This window comes from Eupeodes corollae, chromosome 1 (assembly GCF_945859685.1).
Source record: "Eupeodes corollae chromosome 1, idEupCoro1.1, whole genome shotgun sequence".
NCBI lineage: Eukaryota > Metazoa > Arthropoda > Insecta > Diptera > Syrphidae > Eupeodes > Eupeodes corollae.
Window position 1 is genome coordinate 219793011 of NC_079147.1, and position 24264 is coordinate 219817274.

The window sequence follows — 24264 nt, forward strand, 5'->3', positions numbered from 1 at the left end:
ATTAGTTCGTGAGATATTTGGGGTTTATATCTAGTCGATATCTCTTTGAGGTACATATATCCCGAACGTACGGAGGGGCATCTCTCTAAAAATCTGTTATTTAGACCTGAGGATGGAAAGTTTTTTCGAGATTACAGGCACAATATTTATACTTATGTATATTCCATATTTCAACTAAATGCCCAATATTCAACCATTAAACCATTTTTAAAACGATGCACAACAAATTCTAACACTTTTGACCTGAAAATATGTTTTTTTAGTTTGCTGTCAAAAATCACGAACCGTTCGTTTCTCAACAACAATATTTAACAGGGCGGTAAAGTAGTTATCAGTAAGGCGAAACATTAAGAGAGCAGTAAAATATTTAAGTAAGCTTTAATTTTGATTAATGGTAAGACTCAAAATAGACTACTCCCCGTCATAAAAACTGTTATTTAGGTTTCAGAAATTGATCTTATTAAAAGATAATCCATTTCTATCATTTTTAATAATAAAATGCAGCTAATAACTCAGGAACCAATAATGATTTATATTAAATTTTATATTATATCACGTGATACCAAAACAAGAATAGTTTTGGGGAAACAAAATTAATTAACGGTTTTCTTTATATGAAAATTACTACAAAAAAAATCTGTTTCCTCGAATAAGTAACAAACAAAAAACGGTTTTACCTTCAAAGTTATTTAATGCAACGTTTTTGACATCTGGTAAAACTTCGAGAAAAAAAACGTCATTAAAAATTGATATTTGACTTCAATATTTTGGAAAAATTAAAGATATTGACTTCAAACTAGTTTCATCTTAAAAAAAAGGTTTGTTCATCAAAATTTTGTATAATAAACCAACAATAAGTATTTTCATAAAAATAAATTCTACACAAAATTGTTACAAATTGATGTTTGATTATCGATATTTTGTGAATTAATGAAGGTATTGACTTCAAAATGGTTTCATTCTGTGCTTAACTTTGATATTAACGTATTTTTAATATAAAAATAAATACTTTAAAGAAATGGGTTTTACTCGTAACTTACAATCTCGATAACAAAAACAAATTTTGAATTCAAACTTATTTTATCAAATGCAAAACATTTTTGGTAATTTTTAGCTAATTTTTTAAACAAATTTAACTGACAACTTTTTTTTACAAAACACGAAAACTTTCAAAAACAAAAACGAATACAACAACTATGTGATCATGATAGTTAAGGTTTAAATAAATATTTAAAACCATGCTCATGGCGTTACTAACATTCTTTATTAAAAACAAAGTTGGTTAGCATAAAATAGGTTATAGCCAACTTTAAAAGAAAGTCATATGCTGTTTGTAGACTTTAAAACTATTAAAAGGGATCAATTGTGCCATACATAATTTTTAAAAACAACTGTTTCCGCAGCGCAACTGTTTCTAGCTTGCTGCCTCCAATGTCGAATACCAAGTTGACGTGGGTCGGCCTCAACTTGATCCTTCCACCGGAGATGAGGCTTTCCTCTGCTTCTTGCTCCCTCAGGCTTGGCCTTGAATACCTTACAGGTTGGAGCTTCGAAGTGCATTCGCTCGACATGCCTTAGCCATCTTGAGCGTTGAAAACGCAGTTTTATGACCAGTGGTAAGTGGCGCTATATATAGATGTTACTTTGCCTGTCGACACAAACCGGACGATAAATCGTACACAGAACCTTCCTCTCGAAGATACCAAGAGATTCTTCATCTGCCTGGGAGAGGGTCCATGCTTCTGCACCATACAGCAAGACTGGGATGATTAAGGTTTTGTACAGTGTCTCTTTGGTAGCAAGGGTAATTCTACGTTTGATTTCGCTGATGTAATTTGCAGAATTAACAGCAGTGCCCAGATAAACAAAATTTTCTGGTGGTTTCTAAGGTTTTGGTTTTTTGAAAGTCATCCTGATAAGTCGTATCAGTTTGGCAGGGATACCAAAACTCAATAAGGCACGGTGAATGTAGTTCCTTCCTGTCTACACTGTCATAAGCTGCTTAAAAACCTCTGAAAAGATGGCGTGTTTCGATGTTATGTTCTTGGGTCTTTTCCAGGATTTGGCTTAGAGTGAAAATTTAGTCGTTGGTAGATTTTCTAGGCCTGAAGCCACACTGGTAAGGGCCAATTAGTTCTTTTTTCTTTCTTCTGAGCGAGCGGATCTCATCCCTTCTCTTGTCGAGCTGGTGGGAAGATCGTGATCTTCTTTGCTGCCACAATCTGTATGCCTCCGTTTTGGCTTTGGTTGCCTGAGCAAATTCAGAGTCAAACCAGGGGTTTCCTGGTGGCGGCTGTGAGAAATCTAGCACCTCTTCTGCAACATTCCTGATGAATGGTTTGCAGCTGCCAGTGGGTCTCTGGGCACATCTCGTTTGTTGTAGGGTTTCTTGCAAGCTCTAGGGATACTCGGTTGTCAAAGGCATTGTCGGTATCCTCCTGCTGCAATCTTCCAACGTTGAATCTTCTTGTCGATATTCTTATTCGCCTTAGAGCTTCCATGGATATTCGTACGCGCAGTTTAGCACCAACTAGGTAGTGGTGAGTATCTATGTTGGCTAATCTGTAAGTACGAACGCCAAGTATGCTAGAGTAGTGTCTTCCGTTAAGGGGGACCAGCAAGTACCTTTGTGGATATCTGGGCGAAGGAATCTGGTGCTACTGAACACCATGTTTTTCTCGACTAGGAAGTCGATAAGCCTGAGTCCGTTTCCACATGTGATGTCGTTTGGGCTATGTGTTCCGATTGACCTACCAAAGATGCCTTCTTTACCAATTTTGGCGTTAAAATCTCCCAGGAGAATTTTAACATTGTTTTTGGGACATTGCTCATATGTTTTGACGAGGAGCTTATAGAATTCTTTTTTGGTATTGTCATCCTTCTCTTCCGTCGGGGCATGCGCGCTGATAAGGCTCAGGTATTGGAATTTGGCCTTAATGCGGATTGTCGTCACTCTTTCGCTTACTTCTTGAAAGCTTAAAACTCTTTGCCTTAGTTTCCCTCTGGCAGCAAAACCACATCCAAATAAGCGATTCCTCCCATCGAGTAGAAATCATAGACTTCAATCTTTCTACTGCTTGGCCCATTCCATATCTCCTGGAGGGCTGTCACATGAGCTTTGATTTCGTCGAAGGCATCTCGGCAAGCTGCTCTGCTTTGCGTGGTGGGTTGAGTGTACGAACATTCCATGTACATACACGTAAATCGTTGTCAGTTTTTCGTTTGGGGGGGGGGGGTGTCAACATAAGGTTCATCCGAGGCTATTACTTGTGTTTTTATCACACTTTAAAATTTCCTTTCATGGCCGCCTTGTGAGGCCTGCGCATGACTGAGATCGTTAGAGCTTGTTCTTCAGAGCGATATCTGATCTTTTGGTCTTACTTCCTGAGAAGGTAACTCAGGTGACACAGCTTTAGATCCGATGGATCCAACGTTCGTCGTTAGTTCACCTTTCGGCTACCCAGCGGACACCCCTAGGAGGTGACGATACGATTTTGCACCAACATATAGATTAAGTTAAAAAAATGATTTGATAAATAAATAAATTGGATGGCGCAGCAGTCAGTCACTAAGGCCTAGTGACTTACAACTCTCGACTATTCCTGTGTGCGAGTAATATTGTCAGGAATGGAAGGGACCTACAGTTCTTATGTGCTCGAGAAAGCACTTTTTCATGACAAGAGTTACTCTTGGAGATCTTGTCAATTCCTCGCAAGAGGCAGTACCCATGAAAAGACTTTAGATGGCATAGGCAAGGATCGAACGCAAGACCTCTGGCATGACAGTCCAACGAACTTTTTTTTTTTTTTTTTTTTAAATTCATTTTTATTAATTCATTCTTAACCTATCTTAAAGCTAGACAAAAATTCATAAAACTAGCCTAATTATCCATAACTTACAACTAACTTAATGGTAGTCCAACGAACTAACCATCATGCCACGGGCACTACTAAATATGATTTAAAAAACTTTATTTCCACAATTTTATTCAAATATTTTAATATTTGTAGAAAATTTGTGTTAAACAATAATTCAAAAAATTTAAAAGAAAACAATTTATACCGTTTGTAATATGGGTATTTCCAAAACATTCAATGTTCACTCCTGTCGCTGTGCTAAACAAAGGATACAAAATCTCATTCAAACACACACAAAATTTCCCCATAACAGAAATTTCACAATTACAATAAATTTGTTATGAATCAACCAAAAAATAAGAATAATATCCTTTCTACCTTTTCGAAAGACACAAAAATATCCTATTCGAATTTAAACTCAGTCGAACACTGTACCTACCCCGCGCACTGCTTGCTGCCACCCCCGCAATTCCATTCAAGACCATTACAACGCATACGCAAAACAACATTCCCCCATTATCGCATACAAATCTCGAACAACGAAAATTCGAAAAATTCGAACTAAATATCGGTCGGCGGAGTTTTTATTTAGATTTTAAGGTAGACATCAATCGGAACGTTTTAGTGTATCGCAGTATCGTGTACAGTTGAAGAACTATTAAGTGCAAAAAACGAATCAAACGCAACTTATTCAAAAAAATAAAAAAAAAAAAACAAGAAAAATTGTATCTCCAACTTTAGCACTTTATTTCTAAAAATACCTAAAACACAAACGAATCAGTTATAATTTTTCAATATTTTCTAAACCATGTTAAATTCGAAAGAAGAAAATTAATATAAAAAGTTATTCAACGAAAAAAGAACAAACAAAAAGAAGGATTTTCACAGCAAAGATTTAGAACGTAAATTTGTCGTTGGTTCTTTTTTCCATTCCCTTATTTCGAACCTACTACATACACTCATCTGCAGTGGGTATCTCAAAGTATAGAGAACGTACTAGCAGCCAGCAAAGATACTTTTTATTTTAGGGGTGTGCCTGGTAGTTTCGATTTTTTTCTCTCGACTCGAAAACACAACTTCTTCTCAATCGGGGTCGTCGGAGTTTTCTAACTTAAAAAAAAAAAAAATTAATTATTTTATCTAATTTTTTTCTTTTAAACAAATTAATATAAAAAATAAAAGAAACAAGAAAAACCAACACTCTTAATAATACACATTTCGATTTATATACTCGTATACCTACCTAAATGGCTTCTTGTGGGTTTTAATAAAATAGTTAAAATCAAAAAATAAAAAAATAAGATACAAGTGAAAGAAGTGGAATAAATTTTGGTACAATTTTTATAGCGAAATAAAAGTTACCTACATAAGCAAAATGTCTTTACATTTTGTTACATGTTTGTTTGCATTATTTGCCCTCATAAGCAGTTTAGAGGTAAGTTTTTTTTTTTTAGTTTGATTTGAATTGAATTTAGGTTTAAAGAAATTAAATGGATGAAGAAAAGTTGGATTTATGTCTCTAATTAGAATTCTAACAAGTCGGGGAAATTTTATTAGATTCTTTTTTCTACTTTTAACAAGTTAACAAGGGTTGCATATAATCATCAAGAAAGCATCTTGTACGCATGTGTCTTTTTGGATTTTAAATTTTAGAACAAGAAAAAATAAAATTGAAAAATATAAAATACTTAAATTTATCGTAGAACAAAAAAGTCGAAAGACAGAAAGAAAGAAAGAAATTCCTGTACAAGGATATCGATCTCTTGTGCTACACAAAAACAACAACAACAAGAAATCGACACTTAAAGGAATTCCCCATATACAAAGCACCATCATCACCAATACATGCATTTAGTGATTCACCGCACTCACTCACTTGTACATATTACATATTAGCACCACTATACACCAGCAGTAGCAGCAAAAGCAGTAGCAGCAGCAATAGGAGCAAGTTTCTTGTGTTGTTTCCAAAAAGGTAACCCTAAGCCCTACTCAACCCTCTCTATAGTCCCAGCCAGCCTTTAGCCTCCTCCACCCATATACTCACCGTAAAGTTACAACACAAAACTCACAAGCTCACCACCAATACTCAGGTAGTATCTAATAGCTGAACAGAACAGCCACCTTGCGCTGGGAAAAAGCCTGTCAGCTATTTATTTTCGACCTATAGATACTATATACGATTTGAGAGATGCCATTCCAGCTCGAAGGACCATTTTTTTCTTTCTTTTTTTTTTGAAAACATTTCATTTCATTTAAAATTTCAACAAACTACGGTACTGTGCTGATGCTGGTTTTGGTGGCTATATGGCTGTGGCGCTGCTGATGCTGATGCTGCTGTTAAGTCCTCTCCATCCTTGATTTATTGAGATCGAGAAGGAAAAGGAGAAGGAGACACCATCATCACAAGAGCGGAGAGCACATCGAACAAAATTTCCATCCTAAAGAGGATGTACGAGTAGATATAGCTTATTCTCGATTCTCGTACCGACTATACTGACTACGACGACCTACCTAGGAAATGATGATGATGATGGTTGCTTTGGTTGCTGCACACGAGCAGGTTTTAAAGGCTCTTTTTTCTCATCTTCTGCTCCTCTCATCGGCTGTATAGATACTCAATTAGTCGAGATAATTGAATTTTAAGGATTTTTAATGGGATGTATGCTAATGACTGCAAATTCCATTATACTCGTTTGTAATGAAATTAACTGCAGTGTCTATCTCTCTCTTCCTCTCTGTGCCTTGAAAAAAACGACCTACAATTTACAAGCATCAGAATATTCAAGCAAAATAAATGATTTAAGCTTCAAAGTGAAGACACACGACACACGACAATTTTTTGGAAAACAAAAACTTGACAAAAACTTAACAAAACATAATAATACAAAATTTTCATTCGTTTTTATAACGTCGTCGTTTGTGTGTCTTTGTATATTTTGGAAGTGAGTGTATGTGTGTGTTTTTACTTCAGCAAGAGCAGGAAGGCAGAAAGAGTGCAGGGGAAGACGAACACCCCATTAATTGGTAAGATATTGCTTGTAGCCAATGTGCTTGCGCACTCTTGCATAACTTCGTTTGGTGAGTCACCCAAAGTCCTTACGTACCGTACATATGTTTGTAGGTATGTAGGTACGGAACGTGTACTCAACTGAACTGAACTGAACTGAACCGACGACGACGAACAGAGCCAGGCCAGGATATTCCATTAGTCATACTCATCGTACACTGTATAAGTGTATAGTGTATAAAATGGCAAAGGCAAAAAGGATGAAATGACAAAATAAGTGTAGACTTTTTATTTTCTGTGTGCACTGTGTGTACTTTTCTGCTGCTTGCACAGAGTCTTGGTGGGATAGGGAAAAGTTTCTTTACATTTTTTTTGTTGAAGGATTGTTGTGTCTTCCTTTCAAAAAAAAAGAAAAAGTTGTCCTTTGTGTGAAAGAAGAGACTCTGGAATTCATCAGGACATAGGATATTATATGGGAACAAAGAACGTTTAGACGGCAGGTTTTTGTCTTGTTGTTGTTTCAAATCATAAAGTAAATGTCAGAGAGATGTCACACAGAGAGGGAGTAGCAAATTCGAGTTCGGGGTTAAACGGGTTGGATCTTATTTTTCTGGTCTTCAAGCTTAGATTTAGAAGGATTTTATATGCAAGAAGACCGACAGAAATATAAAAACGAGGAGCAATGACCTTAGTCACGAAATCCGTTTATGGCGTCGTAGTTGTCGTCGTCGTTGTTGTCCACGTTACCATAACCACCTTGAAGGTCCCAACAACAAATAAGTAACAACAATATCGTTCATAACTCCCCCAGCTCCACTCCAAGCCTATGTGTATAATTTGCTATACCATAAACACGAATGTATAAATTGTTATCGGGTAGTTTATCGATTGTTTTTGTAGCCTATCTCTCGACCAAAAAAGCCAAGACAGTCGAAAAGCATTAGATAAAGGTTCCTTACCTATTCCTATTTTACATATATGTAGGTATTTTATTTAAGTTGAAGGAGTCACACAATTAGAAGAAACTTATGCTCGTATCTTTTGGTGATTTGTTGTGACATTATCGGCTGGAAAGATTTGTTTTATGGTAATTTGAGCAATTATTCACCTGGGCAAGGATGAATCTCTTCCAGTTCCATGGGTTTTTCATCGTCATCGTGATCGTCCTTATTCTCGTCCTCGTTGTTGTTTGGTTGTTGTTTGAAGATTAGTAAATATACTTGAGAATGGTGATTATGCTGTCTAAAAATATATGTCGTCCTCTATTGTGTCACACGCAGGAATATATAAAGGAAATACCACACCCAGTCTCACGTGGGCTATATATTGAAAGTTTTTTTGTTTTTGTTTTTTTCTGTTAGAAAAATGAATTAGGGACGTTTTTGTTGTTGGTTTTGGTTTATTTTTTGTTCACTTTGTTTCGAAAAATATGCCATAAGTAGGCACCCCCAAACCTATCCTTGGACTGTCGAACTTTTTGTTGTTTTGACTTCGAAAACTGTAACTTTTTTTTCTGATGTTTTAGGGTAACAATAGTGTTTTGGAATATGCATGTGATGATGGTTTATGATAGATTGTTTAAGTTCCTTTTTATTTGTTTGATTGTGTGTGGAAGGCTGGTTGACTGTGCTGTGCCTTTGGCTAGACGTTATTTCATTCACGAAATATCGTCTGTATACAAACCTACCTACCTACAACTATAATAGACCCCCTTAGTCAAAGTTTTGTTTTTTTTTTTTCTTTCATTTTCTTTTTCTTTTGTTTTAGTTTTGCTTTTACGTAATAGGGTTTTAAGGGTTGAGTTTGCGTTGGGGTAGTCATATTTCTGTATATGTATATGAAAAAGGATACATGTATAGGTACTGAATATGAAACAAGAAAAGTCAATGGAACATTCGAATATCAATCGATTAAGTTCACTAAAGAATTGAATAACAATATAGATGCAAATTGTAAATATAGGGGTCGGTTGTTTTTCCCCGACTAGAAAAATTCTGTTTTCATTTTTAAAAATAAATATTATGTGTATGAGGCTTTAGTGAAAGAAACTAGGTGTTCATGTTGTTGTTGAAAACTAAAGCTGATACATTTTGATTGCATCAGAGTCACAGCACTTATTCCATCTATGACATCCAAAAAAGCTTAAAGAACTTGAAGGTCATTTTTAAAACAAGGATGTTTAAAAAAATAACCAGAAAATACATTAAAAATAAATTATTATTTGACTTAAATTGTTAAATGCGCAATATGATATTTTTAAGGATACTTAAATACATTTTTCAAAACAACACAGAGCAAGGACAGATCCATACTTTTATTCTCGTAAGGGGGAGGGGGGTTCACACGCTTATAAAAGGAAGAAAATTGGACTTTTGTTTGAATGAAATAATACGCATCCATCTGAAAGTCAGCTAAAAGTGTTTTTTCTTAGATAATTGTGGTCCAGCAAAGCGGAGTATACATAGGTTAGGTTGAAGTCGCTGTCGAAGATGGAAACGGACACACTTAGGCAAGTTTAATGGCCCATTTAAAACCACATGAATCTTGAGGCTTCCTCCTAAGCTCAATGGAACCAGTTTGAGTCCCTTACGAAACATAAGAGGCTGATTATGCTGATATGATTTAGATCGTTAAAGAAGAATTCTCCTAGGTAATCCTTGAACGTTTTATATCTAGTGTGATATTGTTCGAGCTGGTACCTGCCCTCCTCACAGCATCTTGTACTAGCAACAGTTTACAAGTAGCGACTGGTATGCCAGTATGTGCCAAACATGGCAGGATGGGCTGCACTGTAGCGTTCCTGGCGAGTTCATCTGCCTTACAGTTACCTGGAATGTCTCTGTGGCCCAGCATACAGCAAAGGTGAATATTAAACTGTTGTGCCATCTCCATTAGAGACGATCGACAGTTATGGACTGTTATAGGGTTTTATAGAGACAGAGTCCAGTGATTTGATAGCAGCCTGACTATCTGAGAAAATACGGATATCAGATGTTAATATCACGTTTTCTTTAAGCCAGGACAACACTTCTTTTATCGCCAGAATTTCCGCCTGGATTAGGAAGGCGGAATGAGAGACTTAATTTCAGTCGTTCAGAGTACATACCTCCACCAACTGGATCTGGGATGTATAGAAATCTTGAAATTGATGTCGAAGGAATATACATACGAGTAAATAAATACTTCGAAAACTCCTAACTTATGAAATCTTTCGAATAGTTTCTTCAATATGCTGCACTAAAGTGTTAAGGGTTGAATGCAGCTAGAGCTTAAGTTTAGTTCACTTTTTTTCTCCAAACTTGAGCTAAAAGCGGGATATATATTGACAGAAGTACGTTGTGTAGAAAATCCAATTGATCTTGTCGAAAATATCATCTTAGTTCCAAATTGACAGATGTTGCCTTACGATCATTGTTTTTTTCGTACCTCGTGTTCTCTTTTTTTTGCCTCCAGTCTTCCAGAAATAATTTCTTAGGCTCGTTTCACACTACACGGTTTTGATTGTATGGCAAAAAACCGGACGGCATAAACCGGATCAATGGCTAATTACACATTATACGGTTTTAACCGTAAGGTAAAACACGATATATGCAGGGTTTCCGTGCTTGGTATACATTTTTGTAGCATTCATATCTTTGTATAATTCTAAACCTTTGTCCCACAACACTGGTCTCTCTTGCACGAGAGTAATTCAAAATTCGTCATGTAATTCCTCCATTATTTAGACAATATATTGTAAGTTTAAGCACACGTAATTAAGTAAATAGTTAATCACAAGTAATCGTGTCTTGAAGTGGCTGATCGAACTCTGCGCACGAATAAAATCTTAGGATGTAAAAACGTTTTGTATAAAAATTTCCCAAACGATTTCAATCGAGTTCATCTGTATATTTTTGGGAATTTATTTTGGTAGAAAAAGCAGCTTATGGCACCCCAAACCTTCAACGTAACACATTCAAAATTGCCATCATTTCTATGCTGCTTTTCGGTTCGTTTATCTTGCCGAAATTATGGACAACGGCCTCCTCAATTTTGTCTCGTTCCAAAAAAATTGTTACTTTTAAGCTAAAGTCAATCTGTTCGCTTTTGACAAGATTTAAGTTTTGGTTTCGGCATGTGTTTCACATATTCAATATTTGTACACCTTTCAAAACTTGTTGCCTTGGTAACACATTGAGTTTTTAATGTTCAAAATTTTCGCTCGGCTTATTTATTCATTAACGGTTAGGCGTTTGATTTCTCCCTAGGTTACTTGAGGTTTTTACCTGAACTTTGCTTAACTCCATAATTTAACACAGCTTTAAGAAAATGTCTTTAACAGATTTGCTTCTTGAATGTATGCCACCAATTTGGGCAAGTGTCTTCTTATGTTGTCGGTAATCAGCTCTTCTTTAGATAATGGCTTTCAGGAGGCATTGAAATTATGAAATCATAACGACATGTTTTATTCTTATAAATTGAATCTATTTACGTGGTTTCCAAAGTATTTAACAATCTTTTGTTAGCTGAAGATTTTCTTATTGTTGGTCCTTTTTAATAACGAATCTTAATTACACTGAATTGCTTTTATACATTTTTCGTTCCGCAATAGATATGAATACATTAAAGTAAGGCTAACGATATAAGAGAGAGAAAATTAGTTAAACCGTTATACAAATATAAAATTAAACAAAAGGTTTGCCATTTGTTGATAGTAATTTTTCATAAAAATAAACGGAACAGCAGTGTTTTCTTTGTTGGTTCTTATCGTTATTTCGCAGAGTGTATGCTCTTCTTCGCGCCTCTAACAAAATGTCGCCGTCCGGTTTTTTGCCGTACTATCAAAACCGTGTAGTGTGAAACAAGCCGTAGTATGAACTTTCTTTAAGCACAGCAAAAAATAAACACAGAAAAACAAAAATTAATTTTATGACAGCACACTTTCAGAAATGAAAATACAGTTGTTCTCTAACTCAATTTAACGTAACCATAGAAAATTTTAAAATAGGGCCGTTTTCAGACAAAAAACTATTTATGATGTTTGTTTAATTCTTTTAAAATTTTGATTGAAATAAATGCGATGAGAAACTTATCTTAATTTTGACAACTCAATAATGTACACTATGAAACAAAAATATTTAACTCTAGGTTTTATTTGCGTACCACTGGGCTTAAATGCTTTGCTTAATTTTAGCTTGACCACGTTTTTTATAGAAGCTACACTTCAGCTACGACAATATTCCATTAATTAATTTAATATACAACAACTTAGATGAATTTTGAGGACACCTTAGAATAAGTTTGGGAGTTTGTACAACCAGTTTAATGTCTGAGTTAATAAGAACGTTTATGCTGGTATATTATCTGAAAAATTACATTAAATCCGTTGAAGCTTTAAGGTATTTTTTGATCAAAAATGAATCAACAAAATTTAAAAAATGAGAAAAATCTGGACAGATGCGAATTGCGGTTCAAAGACGAATTTCGTAAGCAGTGGCGTTGGTAGACCTTTGTGGGCCCTGTATCCAATTGGTTTTGCTCATGTAGGCATGTTTTAAGAGCAATTAGTTGATTGCAGAAATCACCAGATATATCTATATTGTACTTTTCGACTAGCTTTTTTGATCCTTTATTTATCTCATCATTTAAGAACGATAAAAGCTTATCTGGTTCCAATACTTCAAACATACTACTAAGACTATGAAGGCTTTGAAATCTTTGCTAAGTTTGTCCAATCGAAATGCAGGAATAGTAAATATTGAGTTTGAAGTAAATTTCCGGATCAGAAATTCTATGATCTTCTGCAAACTTATCCAAAAAGCTCTTCGTTATTTTCCTCCTTTTATTTTTGAAGACAGGCGTCACTCCCCACTCGTTGGCTAAATCCTTGGACTTTTTAAGTAAATCCCTGAATTTCTTTTGATTTCTTTCTTTTTCTATACGGTCTAAAAGATTTTGAAGCAAAATACTTGCTTTTTGTAAGACATTTTCCTCAACTTGAAAGGGCTTTAGAAACTGCACTTATAATATCACAAAGCGAAGAAAAAATTACATCAACACAATAAAACCGTAGGTCTCTAAAATGTTTATAGATGCCTTCGTCTTTTTTTGTTGAGGTCACATTGATTTGGTGTAAGATTTTCATTATCAATGTATAGTTTGATCTTATACGACATAGTGCATCATTTCGTGACGACCATTTCGTAGGACAAACCTTTCTAACGGTAATTTTAATTTATTAGAATAAATCGTTGTGAAAGACCAGCGCTTCATACTGATACCAAAAAAATTAATATATTTTCTCTAAATTATCGAAAAATGTTGACACTCCAAGTATATTTTTTGCTGCATCATTAAGTTTCAAATTTAATGTATGTATGTGCTGCGCAATGAACACATTCGCTATTTGGAGTGTTCTCCAAAGTTTTATTTCACTTGAAAACACCGATATTCAAGCCTGTCTTCCGAGGTTCCCAAAATAATGTTATCTTCTTCGACCACGATTGCGAAGTACAGAAAAGCTAAAACTATCCTTAAAAATTGTGGTATCTTGTGAACTATGACATAAGATTTGTTAAAAATATAAATATTGGACAAAATGACACCGTTCTTAAAAGTATCTTTTATTGATTTTAAATGGTCCTATCCTATTTGTTTTAATCCTGTTAATATATTCAACAAAACCCGTGTTTTCTTGGCATTCTATAAATAGTATAGTAAAAAATTCCCAAGAAAACTCATCGGTAGTAGCCACATTTTTGTATTTAAAAATTGGTAAAACTGAAAAAAGGCCTATCATAATAATAATAAAAAGCAACAAAAATAGAAGAAATTTTTGTGAAAATCTAAAGTTTTTAAAACTAATAAAATGGACAATTTTCAAAAAGAAATAATAAGAAAACATCACGAAATTGAGATTTTATAAACAATATTCATTTAACAATTGCAGCTTTGACATAAAATACAAACTTTAAGAAGGGGGTTTGTTCGTCGACTACTACATTAACATGTGGTGTTGAAGCGAGCTTGAAGCTCGACTCAATTCTTTATATACCTGAATCGAGTTGAAATAAGCTTAATTCGACTCGATTCCGGTCGGGGAGTCGATTCGAAATTTGTGAAGAAAAACCTGTGTGAAGTAGTTGGTTTTACAGATAATACGTTATGGTCTGTTTATTTGCAAATTTGTGAACAAAAGAAAAGTCTTGTTTAAATCAAATTTAAAAAAAATCACATGGAGTAGGTATCGTATTCTTATCTATTGCTAAACTATTCAGTTCTTCATTGTTTAACAGGAATCAAAATATCTCACTTGCACTTCATAAGAAACATCCAAACACTATTTGCATTTTAGAAAATGCTGTCATACTTAATCATTTTAAAATCTTCTTGTGTGGTGGAAACACCAAAAAGATTTATGTAATCTAAACTGAGATAAACCTTTGGTGGAAACTAAGCAAAACTTAATTTACCTTTCTATTATTTTCTCTTGCAAAATAAGCCCAGTTAGTCCATTTGAATTAACAAAACTAAATAATATCAACAGAAATAGATTGATTTTTATTCCCCAATGGAAAACACATGATTCCAAATGCACAACTTTTCAACGAACACTGCCATCGAGATACGATTGCAATATCAATCGTACCAACATTTGAGAACAAAATCAAATAAGATCCATTCGAGACTCGCCTCTTATCGGTAGTATTCAAACTGCGGATATTGTTTTTGTTATTCGTGAAAAATCCTATTGATAGATTTAAGTCGAATGTTAAGTCGAATTGGAAAATCTCATTTTTATAAAAATGCCCTCAAAGATGTTAAACACGACATTCAATGCTTTAGAGCGGTCGTATTGTATATAATCGATACTGCCTTTACCTGTTAAAGCAATATTTTTGAAAATTTACACTTTTCAAATAGAAAAATTATAATTTTTTAAAAATGTTACGCTGTTTTGACCCCTAAAGATTTTAAAAGTTAAATAAATGTTAAAAAAAAAACTTTCAAAAAGCTCCATGCAATTTAAAAACTAAAATAAAACTGAAGATGAGTTTTCAGAAATTGAAATGGTGTAAAAATATTTTCAAAGCAATAAGAGTTCAAGGATCTCCAAAAAAAAACTTGTGCTTTAAATTATAAAATATTTGTACACAAATCAGCGATTTTATTTAATGGTCATGATACAATTTTAGATAAAAAGTAGGTGTTTATAAAACTAAACTCTATAAACTTTACGGATCTTTGAAACTTTGTGTAAAAAGGAGAGTGGAGACCTCTTCAAATATAATTCTGTTCAAATCTTAAAACCGAAAAGCAAATCACCATTTTTCGTTTATTACATCTTGTGTCATTTAGATTTTCAGCAACTTTTCAAAATCTACCATAAGCTAAATGGGCTCCAAACCAAATGCCTTGCTCTGTTGTGAGTATGGCCTGGCCAATTTAACAGTTTAGCAAACAAAGCCCTACAACACACAAAAAAGAGGACAAACAAAATTATATTAATATCCACATTATAAAAAAATCATTTCGTATTTAAAGACCTTTGGGGAATCTTAATGTAGGTAAAGGTTAAAATGAAAAAGGACAAAGATAAGATAAAGAAACACGAAGAGGGGACAATTTCTGTACATAATAATAATTAGCTGCTGAATCACCACTTCAAATGCTTTCAAATAATAATCATTATCACAAATCCTTATTATAAACATTTAACTTTGGTTTTTGTTTAATGCGGCAAATATAATTTGAACTCAACGACATGAGACAAAGACGTGCAGGACTTATTTGGAGGAACAAATCGTATTTAATTGCCCTTTAAAAATGATGAATTGTTGCGACAAATAAAATAAAAAAATATATCAATATTCTTAATAGCTTAAATTTTATTGCCAAAACTTTATTTTTCAAAGATTTTTATACCATGTCTTATAGGTCAAATTTTAAAGGTTGTAAAATATATCTTTTTTCTTACATTTGTGCCCATGTTACACCATCCATTTAATAATTTTGTTTGCCAACAAAATAAGTTAAAGTAAAGTAAAGACATCTATAGGCAATCTTTGGATTGTAAGAATAGAATGTGGAACAACTGCTAAAAAGTTGCAGAAGGTCTTTCTTTGAATGTTGCTATGAATTCAAATGATATTCCAAAGAATTTTCGTTGTACTGAACAGCTGCTACGATTTATTCATGTGGGTCTATAAATTTCTTTAAAGTACTTACATACTTTCCAAATTATTTTATTAGTTTTTGGTTTTGAGTACAAATCATTATTCATTACACTAAGTGTAACTCTTGGCTTATTTACAATGAAGAAAAGGCATTGAAAAATAGAATTATTTGAATTATTCCAAAAAGAGTTTTAAAGTAAAATATATTTTCGAATTTATAAGATAAGTGCAGAGTGCATTTTTGCAGAAAAAAATTATATTTATTTTCATAAAAACTCTTGCCAACTAAAAATTTCAACGAATTCTTGACAATTGACGGTCTTTCCTCATGTGGACTAAGCCAATTTAATGGGATTGCCAACAACTCCAACAAAATATTGGATCTTATATTCTTCTCGGAAGCTCGATGCTGATATTGCTGTAAATTCAATTAATACCCTACTTGTCGAAGAAGACCGATATCACCCAACTTTAGACCTATCTTTAATAATTTAAATATATGTCATGTTCTTAACTGCTTAAAAGAAAATCTTGAATTTAACTTTAAAAAATGCAGACTCAATGAACTTTTCAACCTGTTAGGTAATGTTAACTAAAATCATTTGTGACATTAATGCTATGTGCTCTAAATTCTACTGTATTCTCTTTAACTTTTTTTTATAAGACCACATCATTTACCAGATTAAATCATACCAGCTGAGCTCTAAATTACAATTGACATAACTTTGCCCATCATTGAGATGATCTTTAAAAGTTGTCTAGATATGGTCTATATACTTCAGCGATAGAGAGAAGTAAAGGTAGTTTTCATCCCCAAAGCGGGCAAATGTTCGCATGTCAACCCTTAAGATCTAAGACCTATTAGCCTATCACCATTCATTCTCAAAACTCTGAAACGATTGATTGATATCCATGTACGTAATAGCATTGAAAAGAGACTATCGATGTCTCAGCATGCTAACTGCAAAGGGAAATCGATAGAAACAGCCTTACACTCTCTGCTAAGAACTATCGAATACTCTCTTGAGCAAAAGGAATATACTATGATGGCCTTCCTGGATATTGAGGGCCCTTTCGACAACGGTGACACATCCGCGTTCACTTCTGCTATGACGAACCTAAACGGGATTTTTATACGAAAAGGTCTGTCGGTGGAGGCACTCCACAAGGTGGTGTTCTGTCCCCTCTCCTGTAGAACATAGTGGTTAACGAACTACTAATATCCCTTGAGAGGGAAGGCCACAGAGTGGTTGCGTATGCCGATTATGTTGCCGTCACAGGAGAACACCCTAATACACTGAGAGACCTTCTTCAAAACGCACTTAATAAGCTCACTAGATGGGCTGATCACCGTGGACTTAGTATTAATCCTCAAAAAGCAGACCTTGTCCTTTTTACACGGAAATACCCCAGTAATTGAACTTCCTTCAATAAAAGGTGTAGCACTAATTTTTACCAATGAAGCAAAATATCTTGGTCTGATATTGGACAAAAAATTAAGTTGGGAACCTAATATTCAGGAGTTAAAAAAGCTGCAGTAACTCTTTTCCTTTGCAAAAAAGCCATAGGAAGTAAATGGGGTTTTCAACCTTGCATAACCTATTGGCTATACACATCAGTTATCCGACCAATACTTTTGTACGGGGTTGCAGTATGGTGGACTGCACTGGAGAAAGTCACATACTGCGACAAACTCAGCAGAGTCCAACGCACTGTATGTCTATGCATGTCTTTGCATAAGCGGGGCATTAAGAACCACACCCTCAGCAGCGTTAGACACTCTCCTCCATCTGACACCCCTCGACATTTTCAGCAAACAAGTGGCAGCAAGTACAGCTATAAAACTCAACGCCTAATATCAATGGACCAAAAACACTCCATCATTTTGAACCTATTTGGTTCTATACCAAAGTACATAGACTACACTATTCCTAAACCCCTATTTTGAAAAAACTTCCAGGTATCCATTCCATCCAGAGATGAATGGGAAGACAAAAAACTCCTGGATGACAAATGCATCCATTTTTATACAGATGGATCTAGGACAGATAAGGGAGTTGATAGTGGTGTGTACTTAGAAAAGCTTACTCTAAGCATCTCATTCCGCCTCCCTCATTGTAGAGTCTTCCAAGCGGAAATATTAGCGATCAAAGAGATCCTCTCCTGGCTAAGAGAAAACGTGATATCAACTCCTGATATCTGCATCTTCTCTGACGGTCAGGCTGCTATCAAATCTCTTGACGGTGTCTCAAGTAAATCTCTAACGGCCCTCGATTGTCGATTGTCTGTTATGGGGATGGCGCAGCAATTTAACATTCACCGCTGTTGGTGCCGGGCCACAGAGACATCACAGGAAATTCTAGAGCAGATAAACTCGCTAAAAATGGAACCGTCATGACTATTTCACCTGAAAGGGAGGAGATAGGTATACCGATAGCTACATGTAAACTCATGCTAAAAGAAACAGCTTTTGCGATAGCAAACTCTAGGTGGCACAATTTACAAACATGCGCAGCCACAAAATTCATATGGCCTTCACTGGACCTAAAGCGCTCTAAAGACCTGTTATCTCAAAGGAGACTTCATATTAGCTCCCTAATAGTTGTTCTTACGGGACAATGTCTTATAGGCAGACACGCAATACGACTTGGTGTAGCCTCAAATGACTTCTGCAGGAGCTGTATTGACGGGGAAGAAGAGGAAACAATCTCTCACCTCCTCTGCACTTGCCCTGCTCTTTCACTAAGAAGCAAACTTCATCTGGGAGAATACTCTTTTGAAAATCCCAGTGAACTAGCTACATATATCTATCAAATATCTCATTCGCTTAATATAAAACTCAAAATGGTTCGACTAGTGGGAAGCAACTATATAGATTCATGTGGTACCACAATGAGCCTTTTCTTTTGGCCTAAGTGTGTAGATTATGAATTCGCAGCCACTTTAACCTAACCTATCACCATAGAGAAAACCGCGCAATATTTCTAAATCAACTCCATGGCTTGACTTTTGCTTAAAAAACTTAAAAGAATAAAAGGAACAAGGCCTAAGGTGGGCTAAGATATATGTTTATTGACTATTCAGATATTATTTATGATGAATTTATTTTAAATACGGAAACCAACATAAAATACAACCCAAACAACTTTGGAGCTATGTTAATAATACGAAATACTTGACGTGCGTCGTCGGTCTTAACTTGATCACTCCACTGGAGATGAGGCTTTCTTCTGCTTCTTGTTCAATCAGGCTTGACGTTGAATACCTTACAGGTTGGAGCTTCGATGTTCATTCGCTCGACATGCCCTAGCCATCATAAGTGTTGAACACGCACTTTTTTGACCAGTGGCAAGTCGCTGTACACCTCGTATAGCTCATGATTTATCTTCTCCGCTAGATGTTACTTTGCTTGTCGACACAAACCGGACCATAAATAAAGTCAAATACCTTAGTTAGTGTTGCGCACCACTCTTTCAAGAACAAGAACAATTTAGCTCAAATAAAAAAAAATGTAAGATAGATTAGAAATGTTTGCTTGAGTTTTACCTTTTTGTTGTTAGGCTGTCTGAATTCAACCTCGTAAAGATAATTCATTACACTAATAATTGTAAGATTGTATTCTGGATTTAATATGAATTTAATTTATTGTATTTAATATCAGTTAAATTTTATCTACTTAACTTTGCAAATCGTTGCATTATGCACTAGACCTAAATATTAAGCTTCATACGTTCCTATATATCAAATCCTAACCTTAACAATCAAAACAACTAAAGCTGTAAACTAATTTATACAACAAACAACCATATTTTAACAAAGTTTTAATCAATCTAAATAATAGTAGAAATAAAGAACATAACTTAAATCGCAGTTCAAACCAAAATCTCATTTTTAATTGTATACAAAATATTGTTTCTTTCAAAACCAAGTTGACCGCTTCTCAATACTTTGTTTCTTGTATAAAAGCCATCTGATAATAATCTCAAGACCAATCCCATTTTGTTTGCAATTTATAAATAATACGAACAAATTAGTGGTCATACTTTAGTCAATGAATTATATTCACGAAACTTTTACTGATCTAATGGTTATTTGCATTTTTTTTAATTATTAAACTCTACTTCGACACTCACAAACAATTATCTATCAAATAATAATAAAAATGGAACTCACTACCACTAAACTCTCCCACTTCATGTCTGAAAAGCATTAAATGTTACTTCAGGTGTCCCTCAAGGAAGCCATTTTGGTCCTTCACTATTTCTCTTTCTTGTAAATGATATTCCAGATGTTTTCGTATAGTTCCATTATCTAATGTTCGCTAATAACTATAAAATATAAATGAGAAATGATTGAATTGTCTTAAGCTTTAAGAAGATCTGTGTAATCTTACTGATTAAAGTAGTAGAAAAATAATCACCATTTAAATTTATACAAATGGCAATGTTTGACTTTAAGCCGTTGAATTTCTCCCATACATATGTTTTAATTACACTTTAGATAACATTCTTCTTTTAATGATGGATGAGAAAAGATATTAAGGTGAAATATTTAATTTTTGCATTTCAAGGAATCCATTTTATGCGTCTCGTTTCATTAGAATTAAAAAAATACAAAAAGCTTTGTACAACCTTTGCGAAATAAAAAGTCCTTGATCCCATTTTAAACGAAAACTTTCCTGAAAACTTATGCCGTAATGAAAGTAACAAGTGTGTGAAACTTTGCCTTACAAGAAAAAAGAGTGCAGTTTTCTCTAATTAATCCCCTCAAAAATCTTGAAACGAAGAGCATACCTACATTTTTTGTTTTTAATTTCTTTTACCATAAAGATTTTTAGCAAATTTCAAAACAACACTAAACAAAATTGATTCCAAAACAAATGGTTAGCTCTGAAAATATGGACAGCATAATTGTTTACCCCAGATTTCAAACCAAATTTGTTCGCTAAGGAGAATTCAATGATTTCGGGAGTCTTTCAGAGTTATTGAGCAGAACACTCAGAAATTAAACAGTGACAAATTTTACAAATAAGGATCAATCTTAATATTAGGTTATTGCACTCATCTTTTTTTAACTGCTGCGCTTGTCTGTATAGACATGAGCTTTAACATAGTGCCAACAAAAATACTCTAAATAAAATGTTCACCGAACTCACCTCTCAATAAGTCCATTGTTGCGCGTGTTGTGTGGCATGTGTGCACCGTCTTGTTGAAACCACATGTCATGCAAGTCAAGCTCTTGCATTAAGGCCAAAAAAAAGTTTTACGCCATCTCACGGTAGCGCTTACCATTCACAGTAACGCTACGGTTAGCATCATCTTTGAAGAAGTACGGTCTAATGATGCCACCAGCCCATAAACCGCATTAAACTGTCGACTTTTTCTGGATGCATTGGTAACTCTTGCAATGCTTCTGGCTGATATTCACTCCAAAATCGACAATTCATCTTATCATTGAGACAAAAATTATCTTCGTCGCTGAACACAATTGTTCGGTAAAAAAGTTGATCTTCGACCAACTTTCCAAGAGCCCATTTACCAAAAATTTTACGTTGCATTAGTTTGTTCGGCTTCAATTCCTGCAATAGCTGTATTTTGAAAGGCATCACACTTAAATCCTTCCTTTCCACGTTGTTTTTCGAAACAGAGGCCCAATTGCTGCCGATACAGCTGCGATATTGCACTCTACGTAAGCGTGTGGATGGTCTAATGTCCAATAATGTAAATTTGGTGCGTAAATTTAGTCACAGTAGCCCAAATATCCGCTTCAGTAGGTCGATTAAACTGCCCATAAAATGGAAGAAGCACACGATGGACTTTCTTAGCAGAGCATGCTAAGACGATTTATGGTTAAATTATATACCAAACTGAAGATGTTTATGATATTCAAACAAAACACAAAACGTGCGTCAGCTGTTTAAACCAGTGTTGCCAAAAAGATGATAGCTAACAAATCAACCTTTATATTCGTTTTTTTTCTATTAAAAACATATTTCAAAACTTTACATTAAACTTTGAAAAACATGTTTGACCTATATATTATAATGGTTGGATACATAGAATAGCTTTTACTCCTGACTTCAGTCCTGGTGAATGTCTTAAATAACCATTGAACACGTTCATTTATTCTTTTTGATAATGATGCCACACGAATGAGAAAACTATTCTCTTTCCATCGCAGTACCTATAAACCTTCTAAAGCCTCCTTTCGTCTTTAGATTCAAATACATTATATATTCGTGTATTCCGTACATTTTATACGATCCAGACATCCAATATTTATGTAGGTAAACTACATATATTTTCCATTTTGCTCTCAATACTTTACATCTTGAATTCAAAATTATTTTCAAAAACCTACGTCTTACTGTAGCTTCTATTTAGTAAGTGCATTTGCTGTGCTGCATGTAAGAGAGTAAATATGTATGTCGATTTATTTTTCCATTGTATATGTATTTGTAACAAAAATGTTCATTCTTAATTCTACATATATGAAGGTACTTAAACTAAGTATATACATGGCTATGTGATTGTTGTTTTAATAACAAATAACAACAACCTTATTCCCACGAACTTAAGAAAACATAAAATATAAAATACACAATACAATACTCGCATCACGCTTACTTTCTCAATAACAGTATAAATGCTGTGATGCTGTAAAGTTAACAAAAGACATTTAAATTTCTGGTTCAAAGATTTTCATGAACTAAATACACATTACAAGACATCAAGTAACAATACATTTGCATAGGAGTTTCAATACATAATTTGTACCTTAGCAAAACTATACAAATATTTATGCATTTTATTTGTTTTGTTTTTTCAGTAAAAGATGCCAAAAATATCAGTTTGGTTGAGAAAAGCTTATTTCCTTTAGAATTGGTTTTGATTCTTTACTCATGCTCTAAAGAACATCAATTGGGATGTGCAGTGTATAATAAAATATGGCAACAGGATTTTTAACTTGTTCATCATTTGTTTTTAACATCAAGTTTTATGTACAGTCAATCAAACTCGCATTCGTACACTACATATCTTATCAAACATAAACAAAATAGCATCCTCAACAAAAACAAACCAATTAATCAAAAATTTTATTTGGTAAGACTTGGGCAAGTGTCTTGTTGTTTCAGCCGAAATTTTGTGCAATTCTTGTATTCTCTTATGTTATGGTTTATTTTTTCAGTTACTGGTCTAAATGGTGCCATAGATTTTAGATAAGAATAATATCGTGTGATGTTTCCATAACCCAAGGGCAATTATGTAGCAATCACACCCGTGTATTGTAAGTTGTATGCTTTGGGTCGTTGTACTGGTAAAAAGTGAACTAGTTTTGTAGAACTAACTTTTGTGTATTTTCTCCCAAATTTAGTTTTATAATCTTAATGCAATTCTTGTGGTCCATTATAATATCAATAATATGCAGTTTTCATACCACATATGCAGAAAAACAAACCCAAGCCATCACCTATACTCCTCTATGGCAATTGGTTTCCGCCACACCATTTGTCGTCCATCTGAAGCAGCGATTTTAAATGTTGATTCGTCTGCAAAAAATGCTTTTTATTTAATAGTCAAAATCCTTGCATGGATGCTCTTTTTTAAAGTTGGGCTGTTAAACTTTGTTTACAACACTTAAAAACGATTTCTTAGGACAACTCTACATTTAAAACCATGCTCTCGACTGAAGGTTTCTCAGATTTCTGCTAAAAAATCCGTATTTAGTTCCTCACCCAACCCTTTAAAAAATTTGTATACACTACTTGGAGAATTTTTCGCCTTATGCACATTAAGTAATACAGAATCAATTAAATAAAAGGCGTATTTAAGAACTCATGATATCAGCCATATCAGTTTTATAGGAATATGATTTTCAGAAAAATTTCCTTGTGTTTTCTGTCAAGTATTGAAACAAACTTAATAGTTTACGTTGAAGAAAAAGTAAAACATAGGACTTTAAGCGAAACTTTAATATTTAAGTTTGTTTTAAGCAAATAAGGTTCTAATGGAATTAGGTTAATTTATCAGTACCAAAAGGCAGTAATTCAATGGGGTCGAGTTTGTGCAACATTTTTTGAATTCGAGCGTAAGTGAAAATGTTGAAAATTCCCTGCAATGTTAATTTTTTAGATATAAATAAGAACTATAACTGCTTGATACTCGTTATAGAATGTAGGGTAAAGGATGTATAAAACATTTTAAAATTCGTGTTCAAGTTGTAAAATAAAATTCCTTTAAAT

The 24264-nt window shown here is 34.1% G+C and overlaps 1 protein-coding gene across 13 annotated transcripts in view; it reads left to right on the top strand.

The window, feature by feature from the left end:
• The first annotated feature begins 4471 nt into the window (after positions 1 to 4471).
• Positions 4472 to 24264, top strand: part of LOC129943398 (amyloid-beta-like protein) — a 64625-nt gene continuing 44832 nt past the window's right edge. For 8 of the 13 annotated variants that reach the window (XM_056052806.1, XM_056052810.1, XM_056052809.1 and 5 more), the window contains exon 1: positions 4472 to 5292. In XM_056052806.1, coding sequence (XP_055908781.1) covers positions 5233 to 5292 — 60 coding nt within the window. In that variant the 5' untranslated portion in view covers positions 4472 to 5232. The remainder of the gene's footprint in view (positions 5293 to 24264) is intronic. The other 5 variants (XM_056052812.1, XM_056052815.1, XM_056052814.1 and 2 more) reach the window with 1 other exon arrangement.